Source organism: Sparus aurata, chromosome 17 (assembly GCF_900880675.1).
Source record: "Sparus aurata chromosome 17, fSpaAur1.1, whole genome shotgun sequence".
Classification (NCBI taxonomy): domain Eukaryota; kingdom Metazoa; phylum Chordata; class Actinopteri; order Spariformes; family Sparidae; genus Sparus; species Sparus aurata.
Genome location: NC_044203.1, coordinates 29,146,616 through 29,170,679, shown reverse-complemented (window position 1 = coordinate 29,170,679; position 24,064 = coordinate 29,146,616). Strand labels below are relative to the sequence as shown.

At 38.5% G+C, this 24,064-nt stretch overlaps 3 protein-coding genes and 1 long non-coding RNA gene across 5 annotated transcripts in view; 3 read left to right on the top strand and 1 right to left on the bottom strand.

Moving 5' to 3' along the window:
• The window catches only part of LOC115567769 (uncharacterized), a 77,732-nt gene extending 70,421 nt beyond the window's left edge, over positions 1 to 7,311 (top strand). The window contains exons 6-7 of the mRNA XM_030394618.1: positions 7,105 to 7,201; positions 7,286 to 7,311. The gene's annotated coding sequence lies outside the window, so the exon portion shown is untranslated. The remainder of the gene's footprint in view (positions 1 to 7,104; positions 7,202 to 7,285) is intronic.
• A 4,010-nt stretch (positions 7,312 to 11,321) lies between these two features.
• Positions 11,322 to 12,668, top strand: LOC115566915 (myosin light chain kinase, smooth muscle-like). The gene is made up of 3 exons (XM_030392984.1): positions 11,322 to 11,771; positions 12,070 to 12,175; positions 12,299 to 12,668. Exons 1-3 carry the CDS (start codon positions 11,447 to 11,449, stop codon positions 12,405 to 12,407), a joined length of 540 nt encoding a protein of 179 aa, XP_030248844.1. The 5' UTR covers positions 11,322 to 11,446; the 3' UTR covers positions 12,408 to 12,668.
• A 1,295-nt stretch (positions 12,669 to 13,963) lies between these two features.
• On the top strand, positions 13,964 to 23,914 carry LOC115566911 (sialic acid-binding Ig-like lectin 14). The gene is made up of 10 exons (XM_030392978.1): positions 13,964 to 14,153; positions 14,954 to 15,026; positions 15,371 to 15,721; positions 15,882 to 16,190; positions 19,422 to 19,718; positions 20,003 to 20,108; positions 20,231 to 21,937; positions 22,590 to 22,886; positions 23,185 to 23,290; positions 23,413 to 23,914. Exons 2-5 carry the CDS (start codon positions 14,981 to 14,983, stop codon positions 19,625 to 19,627), a joined length of 912 nt encoding a protein of 303 aa, XP_030248838.1. The 5' UTR covers positions 13,964 to 14,153; positions 14,954 to 14,980; the 3' UTR covers positions 19,628 to 19,718; positions 20,003 to 20,108; positions 20,231 to 21,937; positions 22,590 to 22,886; positions 23,185 to 23,290; positions 23,413 to 23,914.
• Positions 15,986 to 17,456, bottom strand: LOC115566918 (uncharacterized). 2 transcript variants are annotated; one of them, XR_003981094.1, is made up of 4 exons: positions 17,241 to 17,456; positions 16,687 to 16,737; positions 16,326 to 16,452; positions 15,986 to 16,128 (listed from the first exon to the last, which is right to left on the bottom strand). It is a non-coding gene; the product is annotated as an uncharacterized LOC115566918 (long non-coding RNA). The 2 variants fall into 2 exon arrangements; XR_003981093.1 differs by lacking the exon at positions 16,687 to 16,737.
• Positions 23,915 to 24,064: the final 150 nt, after the last annotated feature.

Below are 24,064 nucleotides of genomic sequence, written 5' to 3'. Positions count from 1 at the left end.
TGAAGAGTAAGATATTACGTGAAGTGAGATTCTTCATGCCTGAAGATGTCCATTTTTGTTTGTGAATGAAATCTTTGTTAAAACCTAAACCAAATTTAACTCTCCAAGATAATTTAATACTACTCTCATTTTTTAAAGAGTATTCAGAGAAATAAAGATCCCGTAAATTAGTTTGTGTCCTGTGTTATTTTAAATTTGACCGGGCTACATAAAAAAGAGAACAACCACAACTACACAAAGCTCCCTTTGTCCACCGACTCCTGACATTTTTTTTACATTTTTTAACCAATTCCCTGTCAGTGCTTCAATAGGTAAAAATGTTGTTCTAAACAAAGAGACATATAAAAAAAAAAAATAATAATAAATTTACTGCATACAAAACAAGTGCAAATTTGAAGTATCTTGAGTAGTGATCTCAAACTTTCGAACCCCACTGTAAACATGCTACTAGTTCACCCACTGGTAACATAAACCTTGGCTAAAATGGCTGCAATCATCTATCTATAAATACAAGGAATCTCTGTCTGTGTGTGTGTGTGTGTGTGTGTATGTGTCTGTTGGTCAAATATCTCTGCGGATAAGGATCACACTGACCCGAGACTTTCAACTTGGCTGCTGCGTGGTTCAGTGGTGTGCATCTAAGCATTTGTTTGGACTGCAATGATACCGTGAATAAATTATTTCATAAATGCTTTACAAATTCCGCCGAGCATTGTCCACCGGAGCCACCACAGTCACGTGGGCACCAGAGCCAATTACTGCACACCGTGGCCACGTGCGCACCAGAGCCAATCACTGCAGATTTCAAGCCCACGACATACCTGAAGAAACAAGCGGATTTATACCTGCAGCGGCGCGAGCTGGACCGGGATTTTGCCGGCGGTACGGTCCGTTCTGTTCTGTTTTGTGCATCTAAACTGACTGTTTTGGATTAATGAGATTAAACGAGTCCGGACCGAGTCTGTTCGGGTCTGAGGAGACCTGGAGACGCGCGGACAACAAAGTGGATTCGGAATCTGTGGATGTTCATGTGTAGCTAGCCGCTAGCTAGCTGCTAGCCGCTATCTACACGGCCCACCTCCCGAGGCGACGGACCGGATGCATCGGCATGTCCAAAAACGGACCTAGGGTAAATAATGTCCGCCGCGCTTTTTCGTGAACATTGCCATCACGTTTGCTTTGTGTCTGGTGCAGGAAGAAACGGTAAAAACGGGCTTTTGCATTGAAAGTGTCCAAACAGCTAGCCACTAGCCGCTAGCTACATGGCCCACCTCCCGAGGCGACGGACCGGACGCATCGGCATGTCCAAAACCGGACCTAGGGTAAATAATGTCCGCCACGCTTTTTCGCGAACATTGCCATCACGTTTACTTTGTGTCTGGTGCAGGAAGAAACAGTAAAAACGGGCTTTTGTCACGAAAGTGTCCAAGCAGCAAGTTGGTTGTTGAGGAACAGGAAGTTGTGGGAGGGACCTAGGCGGATGATTGACATGCAACCACGGTCGGTGTGTAGACAGCGATATTGAGAGTTGAGAGATTTGTGACATTTAGCGTGTTTGGAGTGTGTAGTTAGTGTGTTATGTAGTGTTTGGTGTAGTGTGTTTAGTGTGTAGTGGAGTCGGTTTTTTGTTTAATGAGTCAGAATGAGGAGAAGCTGAATGTGTAGCAGGCAGTGCTGCTCTTCATTCAGCTGGAAGGAGCTCAGGCAGACCTGAGCATTGCCTGCATTTAAATGTAAATAGTTACATATAACTTTGTAAATTTTTTAAATGTATGCACAAATTTAGCAAACAACAATTTATATTTGCATTATAAGTGAAAAAAAAAATGGTTTGTTAAACATATTTGTGTGTTTTTTTTGTGATTTTAGGTCCATTGTGTTAATACAGTATGTCAAAATAAAAGAATAACTGTACAGTCACACATGTGAGGTTGTGCTGAAAATAATGACACCAAGTAAATAGCTTTTAAGGTGAAATATAATGGCAAAATCAAAAACAGCCAATTATACCCTGGAATATCGGATTTCACAACAAGCCTAAATATCCCTGACATCCCACCCTAAACACAGCCTCATTTGGCCATCCATGAAAAAGCTGCTTAACCTCCCACTTTTTTTATAGGAATACATTTTTCTTACGGGCACTGCACTAGTTTTTTTTTTATTTACAAATATATATATATATATATATATATATATATATATTCATACAGATCAATGAGCATAATAAAGCCCCTAATGTGTTTTAATTAATTTGATTTACTTGCAACGTTTCAATAGTTACCTTGTTATATCATTACATCTGGTCAAACATGACTTTAGCTGACTCATGTCTGCCTTCTCTGTGTTCCATGTTCCATGTGTGTTCTCCAGAGTTTCTGCCTCTCCTGACACACAGGGATGGCTGCAGCTCTGCCTGTCCTTCTCATTGGCTGTCTGCTGCAAAGTGAGTTGAAGTTCACTCACATTTCATTATAAAAACTATAAATATCTCATGTTAATCAGACATTCAGCCCAGAGTACATGATCGGTAATACATGCTGCAGAAAAAAAGGATGGAGTGAACTGTAAAAAGAATTATTTGTATTTTATCCAAGCATGAAGAAAAACAGTAAGAAAAGAAGAATCCTGTTTTTGGATCATTTCATGATTAAAGGTTTAGCCCTTAGATTTTATCAAAGCAACCAAATGGTAAAATGTCCTTCTATTACCGTCAAGCAGTATTCACTTGAGCATATTCAAAGATTTGTGTCTTGTGTTTCAGCTGCCTTGTGTGGACAGTTCAAGACCATTATACCACAGACTATAGAGGTTCTGAGTGGATCCTGTGTGACCATCCCCTGCTCCTTTGATGTAGAGGACACATATAACTCACGCCTTGATCAAACATGTAGAGCACTGTGGAAATCTGATCAGAATGTTGTGTTTGACAGCAGTAATCCACAATCAAGTACAATACAAGGAGAACTGAAAGAGACCTAAAAAGAAAAGACTGCACCACAACCCTGAACAACATGAGACCTGAGCACAGCAAAGAATATTACTTAAGAATGCAATGTGATCATTTGAAAAATATTTTTTTTGACCAGAAGTTGCACATTTCAGTCACAGGTAGATTTTACAGTCCATTTACCAACACTTCAGTCATAAGATCCTTTCTAGAACTGCTGTGACCTTGTGTTGCATTTACTTAGAGTAAAGATGTAGAGTAATGATTACTGTTTATTTATTGATTGGTCCGAATGTATTTTCCCATCAGATGTTCCACCCACACCGACTCTGACTCCGTCCACACTGAAGGTGGAGGAGGGAACCTCAGTGAGTTTGAAGTGCTCTGCTCCAGCTCCCTGTCTGTCTCATCCTCCAGCTCTGACATGGAGCTCCAGCCTGGGTCACATTCAGGAGTCACTGCAGGAGAATCAGGACAGAACTAAAGTCCAGACCTCTGTTCTGACCTTCACTGCTTCTCACCTTCATCACAGACTGGAAATCTCCTGTACTGCAGTCTACAACAAACAAGATGGAAGCTCTCAGTCAGTAAGCACAAGTTTGACAGCTGATATTTCATGTGAGTTAATTTGTCCTCTGCTGAAATTCATCATAATTTTACACATTATATTTGATCTCTTGTCAGTTTTTATTTATTTATTTTCACTTAGTTCGAATCAGGTTATAAACAGTCAATCAAACAGTCCATTATTACATTTGTCGATAAGGGTGCCCCCACCATGACTTTTGTGGCTGATCATCGATCATTAAAGGAGTCATCACCCGGAAATCGCAATTTCTCTCGTTAAATCATGCATATTGGTGTTGGACCTCTGTCAAAACTTGCCTGAAAAGCTGGAGTTTGAAAGTGGCTCAGTTTTTTTCGCTTTAGCTCTTTTTCCGAACAGGAATATCGCACAATAGTGCGCATTCCTAAAGCACGAGATTTTGACTCTGCTCCTGTGGTGACGTTACCACAGGAGGCTACTTGCATAAGCTCGCATAAGCATCGGCTCTCAGCCGTCCTGAGCCAGACTTTCTGAGTGAGCACGCCAAATCATTTTCACGCCATACATCGTGACCGCCAGCATTAAAACTCACATGTAAAACATAAGTGTAAAAAGTAAGAAGGAAAAAAAAAAGAATTTACAATTCAGAGACATCATGCTGTAAACGTGTCTCTTCCACCGTCTCTGCCTCTTCACTCCCCTGTTCGGGTTCCGACTCCGGCTCGTACAAAAATGCCTGAATTCCGTAAGGTTTGTCATTTAGTGTGTGCGCCATGACAGGGGGCTGTTTATGTTTTGGAGTCTGTGTGCATGCAGGCTAGCCCCCGATTCCGGCTCTGTCTTTCCTGCGGCCAATCAACGCGCGCCTCATTACATATTAATACAATGCACATCCGGACCGGTCAAAACCTCGCGCATAATCTCGCGGTATGAAAAAGTGTCAGAACAAGCTCTATGTTTGATTTTTTTTATTATTTTTTTTTCTAATAAGTTTTAAGAATTGATCCAAAGCGATCCAAGGGGGACTGGATATGTAAAAAACCAGGTGATGACTCCTTTAATTGATGGAAGCAGTTTTGGCAGATGCTGATCATCAAATCAAAAAGATGCTTCTTTACTTTATTGTCACCTCTAGTTGTCAGTTTTAAGCGGCATGAAGAAAAACTATTAAAATGTTGAAGAAATATGTATATTTATTTTTCTTGATAAAGAAATAAGTGTATAAATTATTGAACACAAAAATAGAAACATATCTGTGAACTTTGAAAACAGACGTAAGAAAAAAGAAAGAGGACAAAGAATTGTCTAACAAAGATTTAGGGAAACATTCTGTGTGTCAGTCTGAGTTGTTTCAGTCTTTGTACCATGAAGCCACGACTCCACCACCTGGTCACTGCTGGTATCTGCTTACATATCTGAACACAGCTTGGTAAAATGATGTCAAGTATCTGTAACTCTAAACTCAAAGTACTTCTACCTCCAACTGTACTCAGCGGAAATACTGTTACTGTAAACATGTTGTGTTGTCACTAAACTACAGTTCACTGTTTAACACTTCATGTTCTTTAAATAGAAACTTTCAGCTCTACTGAGTGTTTCACTCTGCTGGAAGCTGTTAGCTCTGTTAGCTGTTAGCTCTGTTAGCTGTTAGCTCTGTTAGATGATAGCTCTTTGTCAAACACAGAAGGACTCTACTACTCACTGGCTGCTAACAGCTAACAGCTAACTAGCTCTCTTACTGCTGATTTCAATTTGGATTGACAGTTCCCTCTTGGTTCAATATGTTTTTAATATGTTTATTAGTTCCTACCAGCAAGTCCTTTGTGACTGATGGCAATAATCAGTGGCCGATCAAACCCGAGCATCTTTTGTAATCCATCAACAGAAATAGACATAATACAAAAAAAAAAGAATCATTAACAATTTCTAATAAGTGATTATTCGACAATAATTTTCTCAAAAAATAACTTTAAAACACTGCAATTAACATTTACTTCATAGTGATAAGTTCTAATCAAAACAAATCTACAAAACAAAAGTATGCGTGGTCAAAACAGGAGCTTTCCAGTCATTTTGGATCAACACTAACATTTTCTCATCATTACTGTAAAGCAGTATTCACCTTTTCTCATTCAAAGATTTGTGTCTTGTGTTTCAGGGTCTTCACAGTTTATAACCTTCATGCCACAGACTATAGAGGTTCTGAGTGGATCCTGTGTGACCATCCCCTGCTCCTTTGATGTAGAGGACAAATATAAATCAAATGTGGATGAAACATGTAGAGCACTGTGGAGTAATTATGAAGGGACTGTTGTGTTTGACAGCAGGAATCCACAAACTAGAGGACATTTGACAGGAAACTTAAGAAACAAAGACTGCACCACAACCCTGAACAACATGAGACCTGAAAACAGCATGAAGTATTTTTTCAGACTTGAATGTAAAGGTTGGAGATATAGTTTTTTAAAAAGAAAGCTGGGCATTTCAGTCAAAGGTACGTTTTAAAGTCGATCTTCTTATACTTCAGTCAACAGCTCCGTGTAGAACTGCTTTGACTTTATTTTGATTTTACTGTATATTGTAAATAGCATAAAGATGTAGAGAAATGATTACTGTTTGATAATTGGTCCAAATATACTTTCCCACCAGATGATCCACCCACACCGACTCTGACTCCGTCCACACTGAAGGTGGAGGAGGGAACCTCAGTGAGTTTGAAGTGCTCTGCTCCAGCTCCCTGTCTATCTCATCCTCCAGCTCTGACATGGAGCTCCAGCCTAGGTCACATTCAGGAGTCACTGCAGGAGAATCTGGACAGAACTAAAGCCCAGACCTCTGTTCTGACCTTCACAGCTTCTCACCTTCACCATGGAAAGGAAATCTCCTGTACTGCAGTCTACAACAAACTAAGATGGCAGCTCTCAGTCAGTTAGCACGAGTTTGACAGCTGATATTTCATGTGAGTTAATTTGTCCTTCGCAGAAATTCATCATAATTATAAACTGATCTCTTGTCTCTTGGTTTTCGTGACTTTGTCTGAATCAGGGATGAAACAATTATTCCAATAATGCTTAAGTTGATCAACTCAAAATATGAGGATTTCCTCTTTTTTTTCTCTTTCATAACATTGTAAATTAAACATCTGGGTTTTGGGCTGTTGGTCAGACAAGAGGCTATTTTAAATCACTCTGGTCCTGGCAGTCCTCCATCGCTTACATTATAGGACAATATTCCCCACAAAATGTAGCAGAGAAAATGTAAGTAAATTGAGTCACTTACTACATCTGGTAGATTGTAAGTATTTAAACTATTTAACCCAACATTTTTAATGCCAACACAATATATAAGCAATCAATGATTTCAATTAGCAAATACATTTGTATAGTATTCCTATAGGTCCAAAAGTTGAGTGGATGTTCAGAAACGACAAGAAAGCTTGTTGCTGTTGTAGTTTATAACTAATGTTCCAGAAGCTTGAAATTCAGGTTTTAGCGGCACAATTACAGTAAATGTAAAGGTTTTCTGTCGCCAAGGATAAACTGTCTGTGAAAGACATAATTGTGTTCTATCCATTTAATTGATCCTTTCTTTTGTTGACTAATCAAAGTGGAGTGGGTAGGATCCACATCACAAGAGCAAAAAGTTGACAATTTTTACCTGCAAATCATTTTGGGGGTCAGCAATCTACCTTCAGAACAAGAAAAGTGGACATAATCTTTATTTATTTAATTGCAAATATGTGATTACATCACACCTACAATTAATACAAATAATTTGACATTTTTCAGATCCACCAAAAAACACCACAGTGTCAGTCAGTCCCTCTGGTCCAGTACCAGAGAACAGCAGAGTCACTCTGACATGCAGCAGTACTGCCAATCCTGCAGTAAGGAGCTACACCTGGTACAGAGCTGACGGAGGTGACGAGGTTGTCATGGGGACCGGAAATGTTTTAGACATCATAGCTTCTGAAGTCAGCGCTACTTTTTTCTGCAAAGCTGAAAACGATCTTGGAGCTGAACGATCCAACACAAGACAAATAGAAGTTCAATGAATGTATCAAATTTCAAACTAAGATGTTGTATATACCCTGATGGGTCTCACTGTCTGCAGTGCAGCAAATTTAGAAATAAGCATACTATCATATAATGGTGGCTTAACCTATCAAAAAGTAGTGACCAAAAGCAAATATTAGTTACCATCTTGTACTTACACAGGTGTTAGTAATCTGCAGACATCAGTAGGACAACGGTGTCATGGTGACATTACAACTTCAAAAGAAAAACTGACATAATCTGCCTTAATTTTCATTACAATATAAAGTTAACCCATAAATAGGGAAGGTTGATATATTTTTTTATTGTAAATCTTGATTAAAAAAAACTGTGACACTTATGTACAGTCACAACAGTCATGACAACATTGTATGCATGTCACCATGACACGCATGTGTGAAAACTTTATGGATTCAAAACTAAAGATCTGTGTCCTGAATGAGATTCAGTAAAAAGGTTTCAACAAATGTAAGGTAACGTGATTCCAGTATTTGTGCCATTTTAAGAGCTTTAAGCATGCAGGTATATTATCAGTTAATCTAGTTAAGTAAAATTATTTTGGACAGGATAAACTTGACATGAAACTTTCACATTGACCTATGCTCACTTATGACAATTTTTGTTTTTCCTGATTTAATGATTTCATTCTTCAGATTCACCCAAACACACCACAGTGTCAGTCAGTCCCTCTGGTCCAGTACTAGAAGACACTGATGTGACTCTGACATGCAGTAGTGCTGCCAACCCAGCAGTGAAGAACTACACCTGGTACAGAGCTGACGGAGGCCAAGAGACTTTGATTGGGACTGGACATGTTTTAAACATCACAGCTTCTAAAGTCAGTGGTCCTTTTTTCTGCAAGGCTGAAAATGTTCTAGGAGCTGGACGATCCAACGTCAGTGAAATAGATGTTCAGTGTATGTATCAAATTTCATACCTGTATATTTACCATATACCCTGATAGATCTTACTGTATGCAGAAAACTGATTATAATTGTCCTTGATTGGGAAAACCCATGTTGTTAGGAAAAGAGATTTTTTGCATTCCACGCCTCTGAATTATTGTGTTTAATTTAACTGTTGCACATAAAAAAAGGTATGTGCTCATAATAGAAGTACACAGGACAATATCAGCAATCAAAAACCACCGTCATGAGGGAGCCTTTAAATATACAGGGAACACAGACATTACAACGTACAAAAGACAATGTAACACATGTCACTGATATTATTGTTTCATTATCTATTCTTCAGACTCACCCAAACACACCACAGTGTCAGTCAGTCCCTCTGGTCCAGCACCAGAAGACACTGATGTGACTCTGACATGCAGTAGTGCTGCCAACCCAGCAGTAAAGAACTTCACCTGGTACAGAGCTGACGGAGGCCAGGAGACTGTCATGGGGACTGGACATGTTTTAAACATTAAAGCTTCCAGAGACAGTGGTCCTTTTTTCTGTGAGGCAGAAAATGCTCTTGGATCTGGACGGTCCAACATCAGTCAAATAGATGTTCACTGTAAGTATCACAAGTGGTCTTTGGTATCTGATGTGAACTGCCATCTGGATCTTTCACCCTTTGTCCACCGACTCCTGCTCACAAACTTTAACAAATTCCGTGTCGATGTTACTAGTCGACCCACTGGTGAAACTAACATAACCCTCTGCAAAAATGGCTATAATCTATTTATTTACAAATATATGTACACAGATTATTGAATGAGCACAATAAAGCCCCCAATGTGTTTCAATTACTTTTCTTTATTTGCAACATTTCAACAATCACCTTGTTATATCATTACTTCTGGTCAAACTTGATGAAACATGACTTCAGCTGACTCATGTCTGTCTTCTCTGTGTTCATCACAGTTGCTCCACAGATCCTGTCCTCATATGACTGCATTCAAACTGCAGACCAGCTCAACTGTTCCTGTGAGACTGTGGGGAATCCTCCTCCTGCTCTACAGTGGTATTTGGATGGGTTACCTGTCAATCACTCTGACAGGTTTGCAATCAGCAGTGAGCCTCTAAACGTCTCAGGTCTGAGCAGCATCATCACTGTGAGTCAACCACAACAGAGGGATCTTTCCACTTTGCTCTGCAACAGCTTCAACTCCCTGGGATCAACTACTCAGAGATTTCTTGTCTACAGCCTTGAGCCTCATGGTTTGTCTTTGTGCTCAATACAAGTTCTGTTGATTAATTGGAAACTATCATGATTTCTTGTATTTCCATTGTTGCTTCCATTGCTGGTCTGGATAAGTAAAATACATTTTGAATGAGGAGACAGACGTCTTTCTCTTGATCTTCTTAATTGGAAATGAAATATTGTGAACAGCAGAACTGACTATATCTCCTTCTATATTCACACATTCTACTTCCTCTTCAATTCGTGCTGCTTAAATTACCCACAGTGCAATTTAGCCAATGAGTGACATCACTAACAGTTTAGCAGATGACATGCAGCTTCCTCTGGAGCCACAAAAGACTTTATTCTACTTTTTACACATACAGCAGTACAGTACAGTATAGTATAGTACAGTACAGTAGTGTTCCCCAAGACTTGTGAGCACACTTTGATGTATAAAGTTGTTGGAGTTACACTTTAACAGTTATGTTTTCGTCATTCACTTTTGCATAAATAATGTCCTCATGGTGAATGCAACATCTGCCACAGTTCACCCACACATTCACACATTTACTGTCAAAACGCCGATGGAACAAACATTAAGAGCATTTAGGGGTTAAGTGTTTTGCTCAAGGACACTTCAATAAGCAGCCAGTAGAACCACATTGCAACACTGCAGGTAAATTGGTTGTCTCTCAGTAATAATATTACAGTGTTATTGTTTTTATATCAACAGTGTAAATCACTTTGACAATAATGGCTAATTACACAGTTTTATCATATATAATTCATTTGCAGGAATTCCCCTCATCAGGTCGGTGCTGCAAACACTTTTAGGTGAATATTTGAATGAAAAGGCTTTTTGTGATCAGTAAAGTGAAAACTAGGATTAAAACACATTGGTTGGACAAAAAAAAAGCATTTTAAATATTTGTTGTCACACGGTGTGACAATAAACAATTTAAATGCTTTTTTTGTGACATGGGTCACATGGGTGAACATGGGTGTGACTCACGCCCATGTTCACTTCTGTGACTTCCTCATTTTCAAGTCAACGTTTGCAGGATGTTTGAAAAAGCCGCACAATTCTGAAGGAACTTCACTTCTCTGTTCATCTTTCATTGTGTACTGTAAGGTCTGAAGAAAAGGTAAGTCACCCTAACTTCTATACGACACATCAACTCATGAACATTCATGCTGATAATACAACTTAATTCTAGAAGCTTAAATATTGAATCACCAGACTTCAGGTCAATGAGCAATTTCAAAAGTACTACTACTACAACTAATAATAATAATAATAATGATGATAATAATAATAGTAATAATAATAATAATAATAATAATAATAATACATTTATTTATAAAGCGCTTTTCAGGGTACACATAGACACTTTACAGCTTCAAAAGCAGAATAATTAAAACAACACACTAAAAACACAAAAAGAGACGAGTGTTTTGAATGTTGTGAGCTCTGTACAGTCTCTGATGTGTTTGGGGAGGGAGTTCCAGAGGGAGCAGCAGCTACTGAGAAGGCTCTGTCACCCCAGCAGGGGCGGTTCTAGGGGGGGGCCAACAGGGACCAGTGCCCCCGTAACTCCAAGTCTGGACCCCCCTGTGGCCCCCCTGACACGGAGTCTGCATCAATAATACAATGACAGATTTCTTGCAATGAGTTTTGTTCTGAAGGGAAAGGCAGAAATAAAGTGTCTCAGCAGTTTACTACCCAATCAAAATTGCTTGATCAAACATGACTTTAGCTGACTCATGTCTGTCTTCTCTGTGTTCATCACAGTTGCTCCACAGATCCTGTCCTCATATGACTGCATTCAAACTGCAGACCAGCTCAACTGTTCCTGTGAGACTGTGGGGAATCCTCCTCCTGCTCTACAGTGGTATTTGGATGGGTTACCTGTCAATCACTCTGACAGGTTTGCCATCAGCAGTGAGCTTCTAAACGTCTCAGGTCTGAGCAGCAGCATCACTGTGAGTCAACCACAACAGAGGGATCTTTCCACTTTGCTCTGCAACAGCTTCAACTCCCTGGGATCAACTACTCAGAGATTTCTTGTCTACAGCCTTGAGCCTCATGGTTTGTCTTTGTGCTCAATACAAGTTCTGTTGATTAATTGGAAACTATTATGATTTCTTGTATTTCCATTGTACTCATTTATTTACTCAGCTTATGACTTCACATATAAACACTGTAGTATTCTCTTAATGTTTATTTAAAATCTAGAATAAGACATACCCTAAATACTATTTTCTTCTGCCTTGCTAATAATCGTAAAATGTATCTCAGGCTATGCATACAGGATGACTGAGCCACTGTTGAATAAAAGTAATCCTCAACAGTGATCTGATGAGTGTTGTGTTATTTCTTCTGACAGGTCCTGTACAGTATCTTGGACCGTACAGTGGACTTCTTCTCTTGGCTGATGTTGTTGTATCTCTCTGTGTGAACGTCTTGTTGACAATCTACACGGTGTTCGTTTGGTATGATGTTACAATAGATTATATATATTTTGTCGAAAGCTTTGCTGATTCACAGAAGGATGGTCTATAGAAGACAGAAATTAACGAGTATACGCATTTTTTTTTTCTCTTGTTACCTTAAAGCAAAGTGAGGAAGAGTGTGAAGCCAAAAGAAGAGGACAGAACCTACATGTCACTGGAGCGTAGAGACCTGTCTCCAGAGTATGATGTCATCGGCCAAACTCCAAAATGACCACATCAGTTTCCTCTGATGATGAGCCTGATAATTATCAGATAACACAACTAAAGCCTTTATTGTATTTTTTTCATACTTCAAACTTGGTTACTCTGCTCTCTTAAAAATGCTTCAAATTCACACTTAGTTATGACTGTTTATGAATTTATTTTTGTTTTTTCTGGGAGGTTTTGGGCACAATACATTACAAGAATAAAATGTAAATCAAATGAATTGTAAATAAATCAAATAAATCTCTATGAAAACTGTCATGTAAAATTTGTCACGTTAAACTTTGTTGTAGTTTTCGTGATTACACTACATGTTAATGATTGAAGTAGTGACGTTTTCACTTTTGTCGGTCTTGAAGCTCTGCTGGTCTGGAGAAGTAAAATACATTTTGAATGAGGAGACAGGCGTCTTTCTATTGATCTTCTTAATTGGAAATGAAATATTGTGAACAGCAGAACTGACTATATCTCCTTCTATATTCACACATTCTACTTGTTTTTTTAAAATGTGCTGCCTACATCACCCACAATGCAATTTAGCCATTGAATAATCATCAGATTACATGCAGCTTCCTCTGGAGCCACAAAAGACTTTATTCTACTTTTTACACATACAGCAGTACAATACAGTACAGTACAGTATAGTATAGTATAGTACAGTACAGTAGTGTTCCCCAAGACCTATGAACACACTTTGATGTATAAAGTTGTTGGAGTTACACTTTAACAGTTATGTTTTAGTCATTCACTTTGCATAAATAATGTCCTCATGGTGAATGCACCATCTGCCACATTCACCCACACATTCACACATTTACTCTCAAAACGCAGATGGAACAGACATTAAGAGCATTTTGGGGTTAAGTGTTTTGCTCAAGGACACTTCAATAAGCAGCCAGTAGAACCACATTGCAACACTGCAGGCAAATTGGTTTCTCTCAGTTATAATATTACGATGTTATTGTTTTTATATCAACAGTGTAAATCACTTTGACAATAAAGGCTAATTACACAGTTTTGTCATGTATAGTTGATTTGCAGGAATTCCACTCATCAGGTCGGTGCTACAAACACTTTTAGGTGAATATTTGGATGAAAAGGCTTTTTGTGATCAGTAAAGTGAAAACTAGGATCAAGACACATGTTGAACTAAAAAAAACATTTAAAATGTTCGTTGTTCACACCCATGTTCACTTCTGTGACTTCCTCATTTTCAAGTCAACGTTTGCAGGATGCTTGAAAAAGCCGCACAACTCTGAAAGAACTTCACTTCTCTGTTCATCTTTCATCGTGTACTGTAAGATCTGAAGAAAAGGTAAGTCACCCTAACTTCTATACGACACATCAACTCATGAACATTCATGCTGATAATAAACAACTAAATTCTAGAAGCTTAAATAGTGAATCACCTGACTTCAGGTCAATGAACACTTTCAAAAGTAATAATGATAATAATAATAATAATAATAATAATAATAATAATAATAATAACACATTTATTTATAAAGCGCCTCTCAGGGTACACATAGACACTTTACAGGTTTAAAAGTAGAATAATAAAAACAACACACTAAAAACACAAAAAGAGACAAGTTACAGTCTCTGATGTGTTTGGGGAGGGAGTTCCAGAAGGAGGAACAGCTACTGAGAAGGCTCTGTCACCCCAGGTCTGGTGGTTGGTCCTGTGAGGTGGAGGGAGGAAGTTCGTGTCGGAGGAGTGGAGGGTACGGGACGAGTTGTGGTGGTGGAGCAGGTTGGTGAGGTGTGGGGGGGTTGATGAGTGAGGAGGAGTATTTTGAATTGGATCTGTTGTGGGACAGAGAGCCAGTGGAGATTTGGAGGAAGGGGGTGAAAAGTAGAGAGGATAAAAAACACTGAAACTTTGTGAAAGGTGGAAAATTTCTATCAAACACCAAAATGTTTCAGTTGTATTTTTGGACATTGTCACTTTTGGGGTGTATTTGTTGCCTTATACAAATTATAGCTTTGTAAAAAAAATTGAAAATACATAAAGAAAATATGCAATATGTTCATCGCTTTTGCCTGCAACATACAGTTTAGCTCTCCTGTGTTCAAAGTGTCATAAAATAATTTTAGTTTTTTCACATTTTTTACAGTGAGTAGAAACATTGAAGCAGTCGGTTACTGTTTGTTAAGTAAAAGTGACTCAACAAAACATCATGGTCTGGCCAATTTGTACAATTTAAAAAGAGAGCAGTTATTGATTTAATTGTTCAGTCAAAGTTTCTAAAGGAAGTGATGTAAAAGCTGTAATATGTCCCCCAAGTGTGTTAAATATTTATAATAATTTAATTATCTTGGGATTCAGTTGACTTTCAGAGTCTCAGAATCCTCTACAGTCTTCTTTGGAGCCTTTTCTACACTGACATTGATAAAAAAAAAAAATTAAAAAAAAAGGAATATAGGGTTACAAAACATTTCTCAATCTGCACAATCAATCATATTGTATTCAACAAATCCAACTCTAAAAATCTGAGTTGATGAAAGATGAAATGTACTGAAGATGTGAATTGTTTCATGTGTGTTCTCCAGAGTTTCTGCCTCTCCTGACACACAGAGATGGCTGCAGCTCTGACTGTCCTTCTCATTGGCTGTCTGCTGCAAAGTGAGTTGAAGTTCATTCACATTTGGATTGACGATTATAAAAACTATTAATATGTCACGTTAATCAGACATTCAGCCCAGAGTACATGATCTGTAATACAATGCAAATAAAGGATGGAGTGAACTAAAAAAGTCTTCTGCTGCATTTCTATGAGAACATTTGTATTTTTATCCAAACATAAATAAAAATAATGTGAAAATAAAAAATATTGATTTTGGATTATTTCACGATTAAAGGTACAGTGCTGAGATTTTATCAAAGCAACCAAATGGTAAAATGTCCTTCTATTACTGTAAAGCAGGATTCACTTGAACATATTCAAAGATTTGTGTCTTGTGTTTCAGCTGCCCTGTGTGGACAGTTCAAGACCATAATACCGAAGACTATAGAGGTTCTGAGTGGATCCTGTGTGACCATCCCCTGCTCCTTTCATGTAGAGACCGGATTTAACTCAAACATTGATGAAACATGTAGAGCACTGTGGAAATCTGATCTACAGACTGTTGTGTTTGACAGCAGTAATTCACAATCAAATACAATACAAGGAGAACTGAAAGGAGACTTAACAAGAAAAGACTGCAGCACAACCCTGAACAACATGAGACCTGAGCACAGCAAAGAATATTTCTTAAGAGTGGAATGTAATAACTTCAGACATAGTTTTGTTGACCAGAAGTTGCACATTGCAGTCACAGGTAGGTTTTACAGTCCATCTACCAACACTTCAGTCATAAGATCCTTTCTAGAACTGCTGTGACCTTGTGTTGCATTTACTGCATTCTACAAATAAAATAAAGATGTAAAGTGATGATGACTGTTTATTTATTGATTGATCCAAATGTACTTTCCCACCAGATGTTCCACCCTCACCGACTCTGACTCCGTCCACATTGAAGGTGGAGGAGGGAACCTCAGTGAGTTTGAAGTGCTCTGCTCCAGCTCCCTGTCTGTCTCATCCTCCAGCTCTGACATGGAGCTCCAGCCTGGGTCACATTCAGGAGTCACTGCAGGAGAATCAGGACAGAACTAAAGTCCAGACCTCTGTTCTGACCTTCACTGCTTCTCGCCTTCATCATGGAAAGGAAATCTCCTGTACTGCAGTCTACAAGAAACAAGATGGCAGCTCTCAATCAAATAGCACAAGTTTGACAGCTGATATTTCATGTGAGTTAATTTGTCTTCTGCTGAAATTCATCATAATTTTACACATTATATTTGATCTCTTGTCAGTTTTTATTTATTTATTTTCACTTAGTTTGAATGAGGTTATAGACAGTTAATTAAACAGTCCATTATTACCTTCGTCGATGAGGGTGCCCCCATCATGACTTTTGTGGCTGATCATCAATCATTAATTGATGAAAGCAGTATTGGCCGATGCTGATCATCAAATCAAGAAGATGCTTCTTTACCTTTATTGTCACCTCTAGTTGTCAGTTTTAAGAAGCATGAGGAAAAAAACACTAAAATGGTTAGAAAATATGTATTTTTATTTTCCTTGATAAAAAAAACAAGTTTATGAATTATTGAACGCAAAATAGAAACTTATCTGTGAAATGTGAAAACAGAATTAACAAAAAATAAACAGGTAAAAGAATTTTGTAACAAAGTTTTAGGCAAACATTCTGTGTGTCAGTCTGAGTTGTTTCAGTCTTTGTACCATGAAGCCACGACTCCACCACCTGGTCACTGCTGGTATCTGGTTACATGTCTAAACACAGTTTGGTAAAATGATGTTAAGTATCTGTAACTCTAAACTCAAAGTACTTCTACCTCCAACTGTACTCAGCTGAAATACTGTTACTGTAAACATGTTGTGTTGTCACTAAACTGCACTTCACTGTTTAACACTTGATGTTCTTTAAATAGAAACTTTCAGCTCGACTTAAGTCTTTCATTCTGCTGTTAGCTGCTAGCTCCGTTAGCTGTTGGCTCTGTTAGCTATTAGCTCCGTTAGCTGTTGGCTCTGTTAGCTGTTAGCTCCGTTAGCTGTTGGCTCTGTTAGCTATTAGCTCCGTTAGCTGTTAGCTCTGTTAGCTGTTAGCTCTGTTATCTCCGTTAGCTGTTGGCTCTCTGAACCAAACACAGCAGGACTCTACTGCTCACTGGCTGCTAACAGCTAACAGCTAACCAGCTCTCCTCCTGCTGACTTCAATTTGGATTTACAGTTCCCTCTTGGTTCAACAGGTTTTTAATAGGTTCATTAGGTCCTACCAGCAAGTCCTTTGTGACTGATGGCAACAATCAGTGGCTGATTAAACCCAAGCATCTTTTGTAATCCATCAACAGAAAAAGACATAATATAGAAGAAAATAATTGTCAACAAATTGTCAAGTGATTAATCAAAATTATACAACAAGTAGTTCCGACCAATCAATCTGATTGGTCAAAAAGACATTTAGACCGTGCTCAAATCAGCATGACAGCACGCCTGACTCATTACTCAAAATATTACTCCGCTAAGTCTGTGGCAATAGTGTATCCATCTCCATGGCAACATAGTAACTGTCAGAGCTAGAGCAAAAAAAAATAAAAAGTACGGCTTGAAATTCAAACTTTCTGCCGTAAAATATGCAGAGGAAAAGTCGGGGGAAGCAGCCGCTAGACGTTTCTCTGTCGACCCCAAGAGAGTGAGAGACTGACGATAAAATAAAACGGAGCTGTCCGAGGAGGACAGCAACAGGGCCAGGCTGCCTGCTGGAGGGAGGAAGAAGGCTACCGAGGAGCCTGAGATAAACATGCGGGTATTAATTATCAGCAAACGGGCACGCGAAGAGAGAGTGTCCCGCAAATAATCAGGGCGATGGAGAAACAAATGTACGTCACTGTGAGTGACAGCAGAGATGAGGAGGACAATTTCACCTGCAGAAGGCTACTATCGCCCAGCAGGATGCTGTGTGCTTTAACGTCATTTGAGCACTTCAGTGCTGCTTGCGGACCTCGGCACCTCGGTCCTGAACCCTCTCGAGTAATATTGCTTAAGTAATTTTCTCAAAGAATAACTGCAATTAACATTTACTTCATGATGATCAGTTCAAGTCGAAACAAATCTACAAAACAAAGACAAAAACAACATGGGGTCAGCAATCAGACTTCAGCAAAAGAAAATGGGGCATAATCTTTTTTTTTTTTTTTTTTATCACAAATATGTGATAACATTACACCTATAAATAATACAAATAATTTGACATTTTTCAGATCCACCAAAAAACACCACAGTGTCAGTCCGTCCCTCTGGTCCAGTACCAGAGAACAGCAGAGTTACTCTGACATGCAGTAGTACTGCCAACCCAGCAGTAAAGAACTACACCTGGTACAGAGCTGACAGAAGTCAGGAGACTGTCATGGGGACTGGACATGTTTTAAACATTAAAGCTTCCAGAGACAGCGGTCCTTTTTTCTGCGAGGCAGAAAATGCTATTGATCTAGACGGTCCAACAGTAGTCAAATAGATGTTCACTGTGAGTATCACAAGTGGTCTTTGGTGTCTGATGTGAACTGCCACCTGGATCTTTCTCCCTTTGTCCATCAACTCCTGGTCACAAACTTTAACTAATTCCCTGTCGATGCTTTGATCAGTTTCTAAGTGATAAACATTAATGATATTACATTAATTTTTTTTTTCGTATTATTATTATAATCTATTTTTGTTTGTTTCTGTTTCTTTGATATCAGTTCCTTTGTCTCATCTTGTGCCATGTTATATATGTATGTTCACATTAGTCACTTGTACAGCACCTAAAAAAAGAAAAAAAGAAATTAATGACATAGCCAAATTTTGATCAACGTCAATATATAACAAAACCACATTGAAACAATGTACCTGTAAATAATCAGAAAGTTCGAAGATTTAGAAAGTAAGTGAAACAGTCAGAAGTAAAATTGTTGTTCCAAACACAGAGGGGCTTTTTCAGCATCAAATCATGAACAGACTCAAGATTTCTAAAGGGGCAGAAACACTTTACAGAAACTCGATCGGTTGTATCCAAGGCACGATCGAGGGACCCAAAGAGATCAATCTTGCTCCCTTTACTCAAATTGTAAAGCTGATATCATCATTTGTAATGGAAAAAAACAAAGTAACTTGACCAGTGATCTCAAACCTTTGAGCCTATAAACTATAAACATGTTACAATTTGACCCATTGGTAAAAGTAACATAACGTTTGGTTAACATGGCTGCAAACTATTTATTTATTTACAAATGTACATTTACACAGATCACTGAATGAGCATAATAAAGCCCCCAATGTGTATCAAATAGTTTTCTTCACTCGCAACGTTACAACAATTACCTTGTTGTATCCGTACATCTCAAAACTTTTTTTTTTTTTTGCAAACTTGATCAAACATGACTTTAGCTGACTCATGTCTGTCTTCTCTGTGTTCATCACAGTTGCTCCACAGATCCTGTCCTCATATGACTGCATTCAAACTGCAGACCAGCTCAACTGTTCCTGTGAGACTGTGGGGAATCCTCCTCCTGCTCTACAGTGGTATTTGGATGGGTTACCTGTCAATCACTCTGACAGGTTTGCCATCAGCAGTGAGCCTCTAAACGTCTCAGGTCTGAGCAGCATCATCACTGTGAGTCAACCATAACAGAGGGATCTTTCCACTTTGCTCTGCAACAGCTCCAACTCCCTGGGATCAACTACTCAGAGATTTTTTGTCTACAGTCTCGAGCCTCATGGTTTGTCTTTGTACTCAATACAAGTTCTGTTGATTAATTGGAAACTATTATGATTTCTTGTATTTCCATTGTACTCATTTATTTACTCAGCTTATGACTTCACATATAAACACTGTAGTATTTTCTTGATGTTTATTTAAAATCTAGAATGAGACATACTCTAAATACTAGTTTCTTCTGCCTTGCTATAATTGGTAAAATGTATCTCAGGCTATGCATACAGGATGACTGAACCACTGTTGAATAAAAGTAACCCTCAACAGTGATCTGATTTCTTCTGACAGGTCATGAACAGTATCTTGGGCCGTACAGTGGACTTCTTCTCTTGGCTGTTGTTGTTGTATCTCTCTGTGTGAACGTCTTGTCGACAATCTACATGGTGTTCCTTCGGTATGATGTTACAAAAGATTATATAGATTTTGTTGAAAGCTCTGCTGATTAGGAGAAGGATGTTCTATAGAAGACAGAAATTAACGAGTATACGCATGTTTCTTTTTCTTGTTACCTTAAAGCAAAGCGAGGAAGAGTGTGAAGCCAGAAGAAGAGGACAGAACCTACATGTCACTGGAGCGTAGAGACCTGTCTCCAGAGTATGATGTCATCGGCCAAACTCCAAAATGACCACGTCAGCTTCCTCCGATGATGAGCCTGATAATTATCATATAACTTCACTAAAGGTTTTGTTGCTTTTTTTCATACTTCATACTTTGTTACTCTGCTCTCTCTTGAAATGCTTCAAATTCACAGTTAGTTGTGACTGTTTCCATCAGGTTTTTTTCTGTGGAGGTTTGGGAACAATTAATTACTATTTTATTTATATAGCGCTTTTCAATTGCCCAAAGTTGCTCATTCACACACAGTCATACTGGTGGTGGTAAACTACGATAGTCGCCACAGCTGCCCTGGGGCAGACTGACAGTTGCGTGGCTGCCATTCAGCCCCTCCGACCACCACCTCGAACATACAGCAGTCATGCACATTCACACGAGGTCGACCCGCTCTACCACCTGAGCCACGGTCGCCCCAAGTGATAAAATGTTATTCAAATAAATTGTAAATGAATCAAATAAATCTTTATGAAAACTGTCATGTAAAATTGTGTCATGTTAAACTTTGTTGTAGTGTTCTTGATTACACTACATGTTAATGTTTGAAATAGTGAGGTTTTCACTTTTGTTGGTCTTGAAGCTCTGCTGGTCTGGAGAAGCAAAATACATTTTGAATGAGGAGACAGACGTCTTTCTCTTGATCTTCTTAATTGGAAATGAAATATTGTGAACAGCAGAACTGACTATATCTCCTTCTATATTCACACATTCTACTTCCTCTTCAAATCGTGCTGCTTAAATTACCCACAGTGCAATTTAGCCAATGAGTGACATCACTAACAGTTTAGCAGATGACATGCAGCTTCCTCTGGAGCCACAAAAGACTTTATTCTACTTTTTACACATACAGCAGTACAGTACAGTATAGTATAGTACAGTACAGTAGTGTTCCCCAAGACTTGTGAGCACACTTTGATGTATAAAGTTGTTGGAGTTACACTTTAACAGTTATGTTTTCGTCATTCACTTTGCATAAATAATGTCCTCATGGTGAATGCACCATCTGCCACATTCACCCACACATTCACACATTTACTGTCAAAACGCCGATGGAACAAACATTAAGAGCATTTAGGGGTTAAGTGTTTTGCTCAATGACACTTCAATAAGCAGCCAGTAGAACCACATTGCAACACTGCAGGTAAATTGGTTGTCTCTCAGTAATAATATTACAGTGTTATTGTTTTTATATCAACAGTGTAAATCACTTTGACAATAATGGCTAATTACACAGTTTTATCATGTATAATTCATTTGCAGGAATTCCCCTCATCTGGTCGGTGCTGCAAACACTTTTAGGTGAATATTTGGATGAAAGGGCTTTTTGTGATCAGTAAAGTGAAAACTAGGATTAAAACACATTGGTTGGACAAAAAAAAAGCATTTTAAATATTTGTTGTCACACGGTGTGTCAACAAACAATTTAAATGCTTTTTTTAATGACATGGGTCACATTGGTGAACATGGGTGTGACTCACGCCCATGTTCACTTCTGTGACTTCCTCATTTTCAAGTCAACGTTTGCAGGATGCTTGAAAAAGCCACACAATTCTGAAGGAACTTCACTTCTCTGTTCATCTTTCATTGTGTACTGTAAGATCTGAATAAAAGGTAAGTCCTCCCAAACTTCTATACGACACATCAACTCATGAACATTCATGCTGATAATACAACTTAATTCTAGAAGCTTAAATATTGAATCACCAGACTTCAGGTCAATGAACAATTTCAAAAGTACTACTACTACTACTAATAATAATAATGATAATAATAATAATGATAATAATAATAATAATAATAATAATAATAATAATAATAATACATTTATTTATAAAGCGCTTTTCAGGGTACACATATACACTTTACAGGTTCAAAAGCAGAATAATTAAAACAACACACTAAAAACACAAAAAGAGACGAGTGTTTTGAAGGTTGTGAGCTCTGTACAGTCTCTGATGTGTTTGGGGAGGGAGTTCCAGAGGGAGCAGCAGCTACTGAGAAGGCTCTGTCACCCCAGCAGGGGCGGTTCTAGGGGGGGGGTCAACAGGGACCAGTGCCCCCGTAACTCCAAGTCTGGACCCCCCTGTGGCCCCCCCGACAGGGAGTCTGCATCAATAATACAATGACAGATTTCTTGCAATGAGTTTTGTTCTGAAGGGAAAGGCAGAAATAAAGTGTCTCAGCAGTTTACTACCCAATCAAAATTGCTTGATCAAACATGACTTTAGCTGACTCATGTCTGTCTTCTCTGTGTTCATCACAGTTGCTCCACAGATCCTGTCCTCATATGACTGCATTCAAACTGCAGACCAGCTCAACTGTTCCTGTGAGACTGTGGGGAATCCTCCTCCTGCTCTACAGTGGTATTTGGATGGGTTACCTGTCAATCACTCTGACAGGTTTGCCATCAGCAGTGAGCCTCTAAACGTCTCAGGTCTGAGCAGCAGCATCACTGTGAGTCAACCACAACAGAGGGATCTTTCCACTTTGCTCTGCAACAGCTTCAACTCCCTGGGATCAACTACTCAGAGATTTCTTGTCTACAGCCTTGAGCCTCACGGTTTGTCTTTGTGCTCAATACAAGTTCTGTTGATTAATTGGAAACTATCATGATTTCTTGTATTTCCATTGTACTCATTTATTTACTCAGCTTATGACTTCACATATAAACACTGTAGTATTTTCTTGATGTTTATTTAAAATCTAGAATGAGACATACTCTAAATACTATTTTCTTCTGCCTTGCTAATAATCGTAAAATGTATCTCAGGCTATGCATACAGGATGACTGAGCCACTGTTGAATAAAAGTAATCCTCAACAGTGATCTGATGAGTGTTATGTTATTTCTTCTGACAGGTCCTGAACAGTATCTTGGACCGTACAGTGGACTTCTTCTCTTGGCTGATGTTGTTGTATCTCTCTGTGTGAACGTCTTGTTGACAATCTACACGGTGTTCGTTTGGTATGATGTTACAATAGATTATATATATTTTGTCGAAAGCTTTGCTGATTCACAGAAGGATGGTCTATAGAAGACAGAAATTAAGAAGTATACGCATTTTTTTTTCTCTTGTTACCTTAAAGCAAAGTGAGGAAGAGTGTGAAGCCAAAAGAAGAGGACAGAACCTACATGTCACTGGAGCGTAGAGACCTGTCTCCAGAGTATGATGTCATCGGCCAAACTCCAAAATGACCACGTCAGCTTCCTCCGATGATGAACCTGAAATTATCAGATAACACAACTAAAGCCTTTATTGTATTTTTTTCATACTTCAAACTTGGTTACTCTGCTCTCTCTTAAAAATGCTTCAAATTCACACTTAGTTATGACTGTTTATGAATTTATTTTTGTTTTTTCTGGGAGGTTTTGGCACAATACATTACAAGAATAAAATGTAAATCAAATGAATTGTAAATTAATCAAATAAATCTCTATGAAAACTGTCATGTAAAATTTGTCACGTTAAACTTTGTTGCAGTTTTCGTGATTACACTACATGTTAATGATTGAAGTAGTGAGGTTTTCACTTTTGTTGGTCTTGAAGCTCTGCTGGTCTGGAGAAGTAAAATACATTTTGAATGAGGAGACAGGCGTCTTTCTATTGATCTTCTTAATTGGAAATGAAATATTGTGAACAGCAGAACTGACTATATCTCCTTCTATATTCACACATTCTACTTGTTTTTTTTAAAATGTGCTGCCTACATCACCCACAATGCAATTTAGCCATTGAAT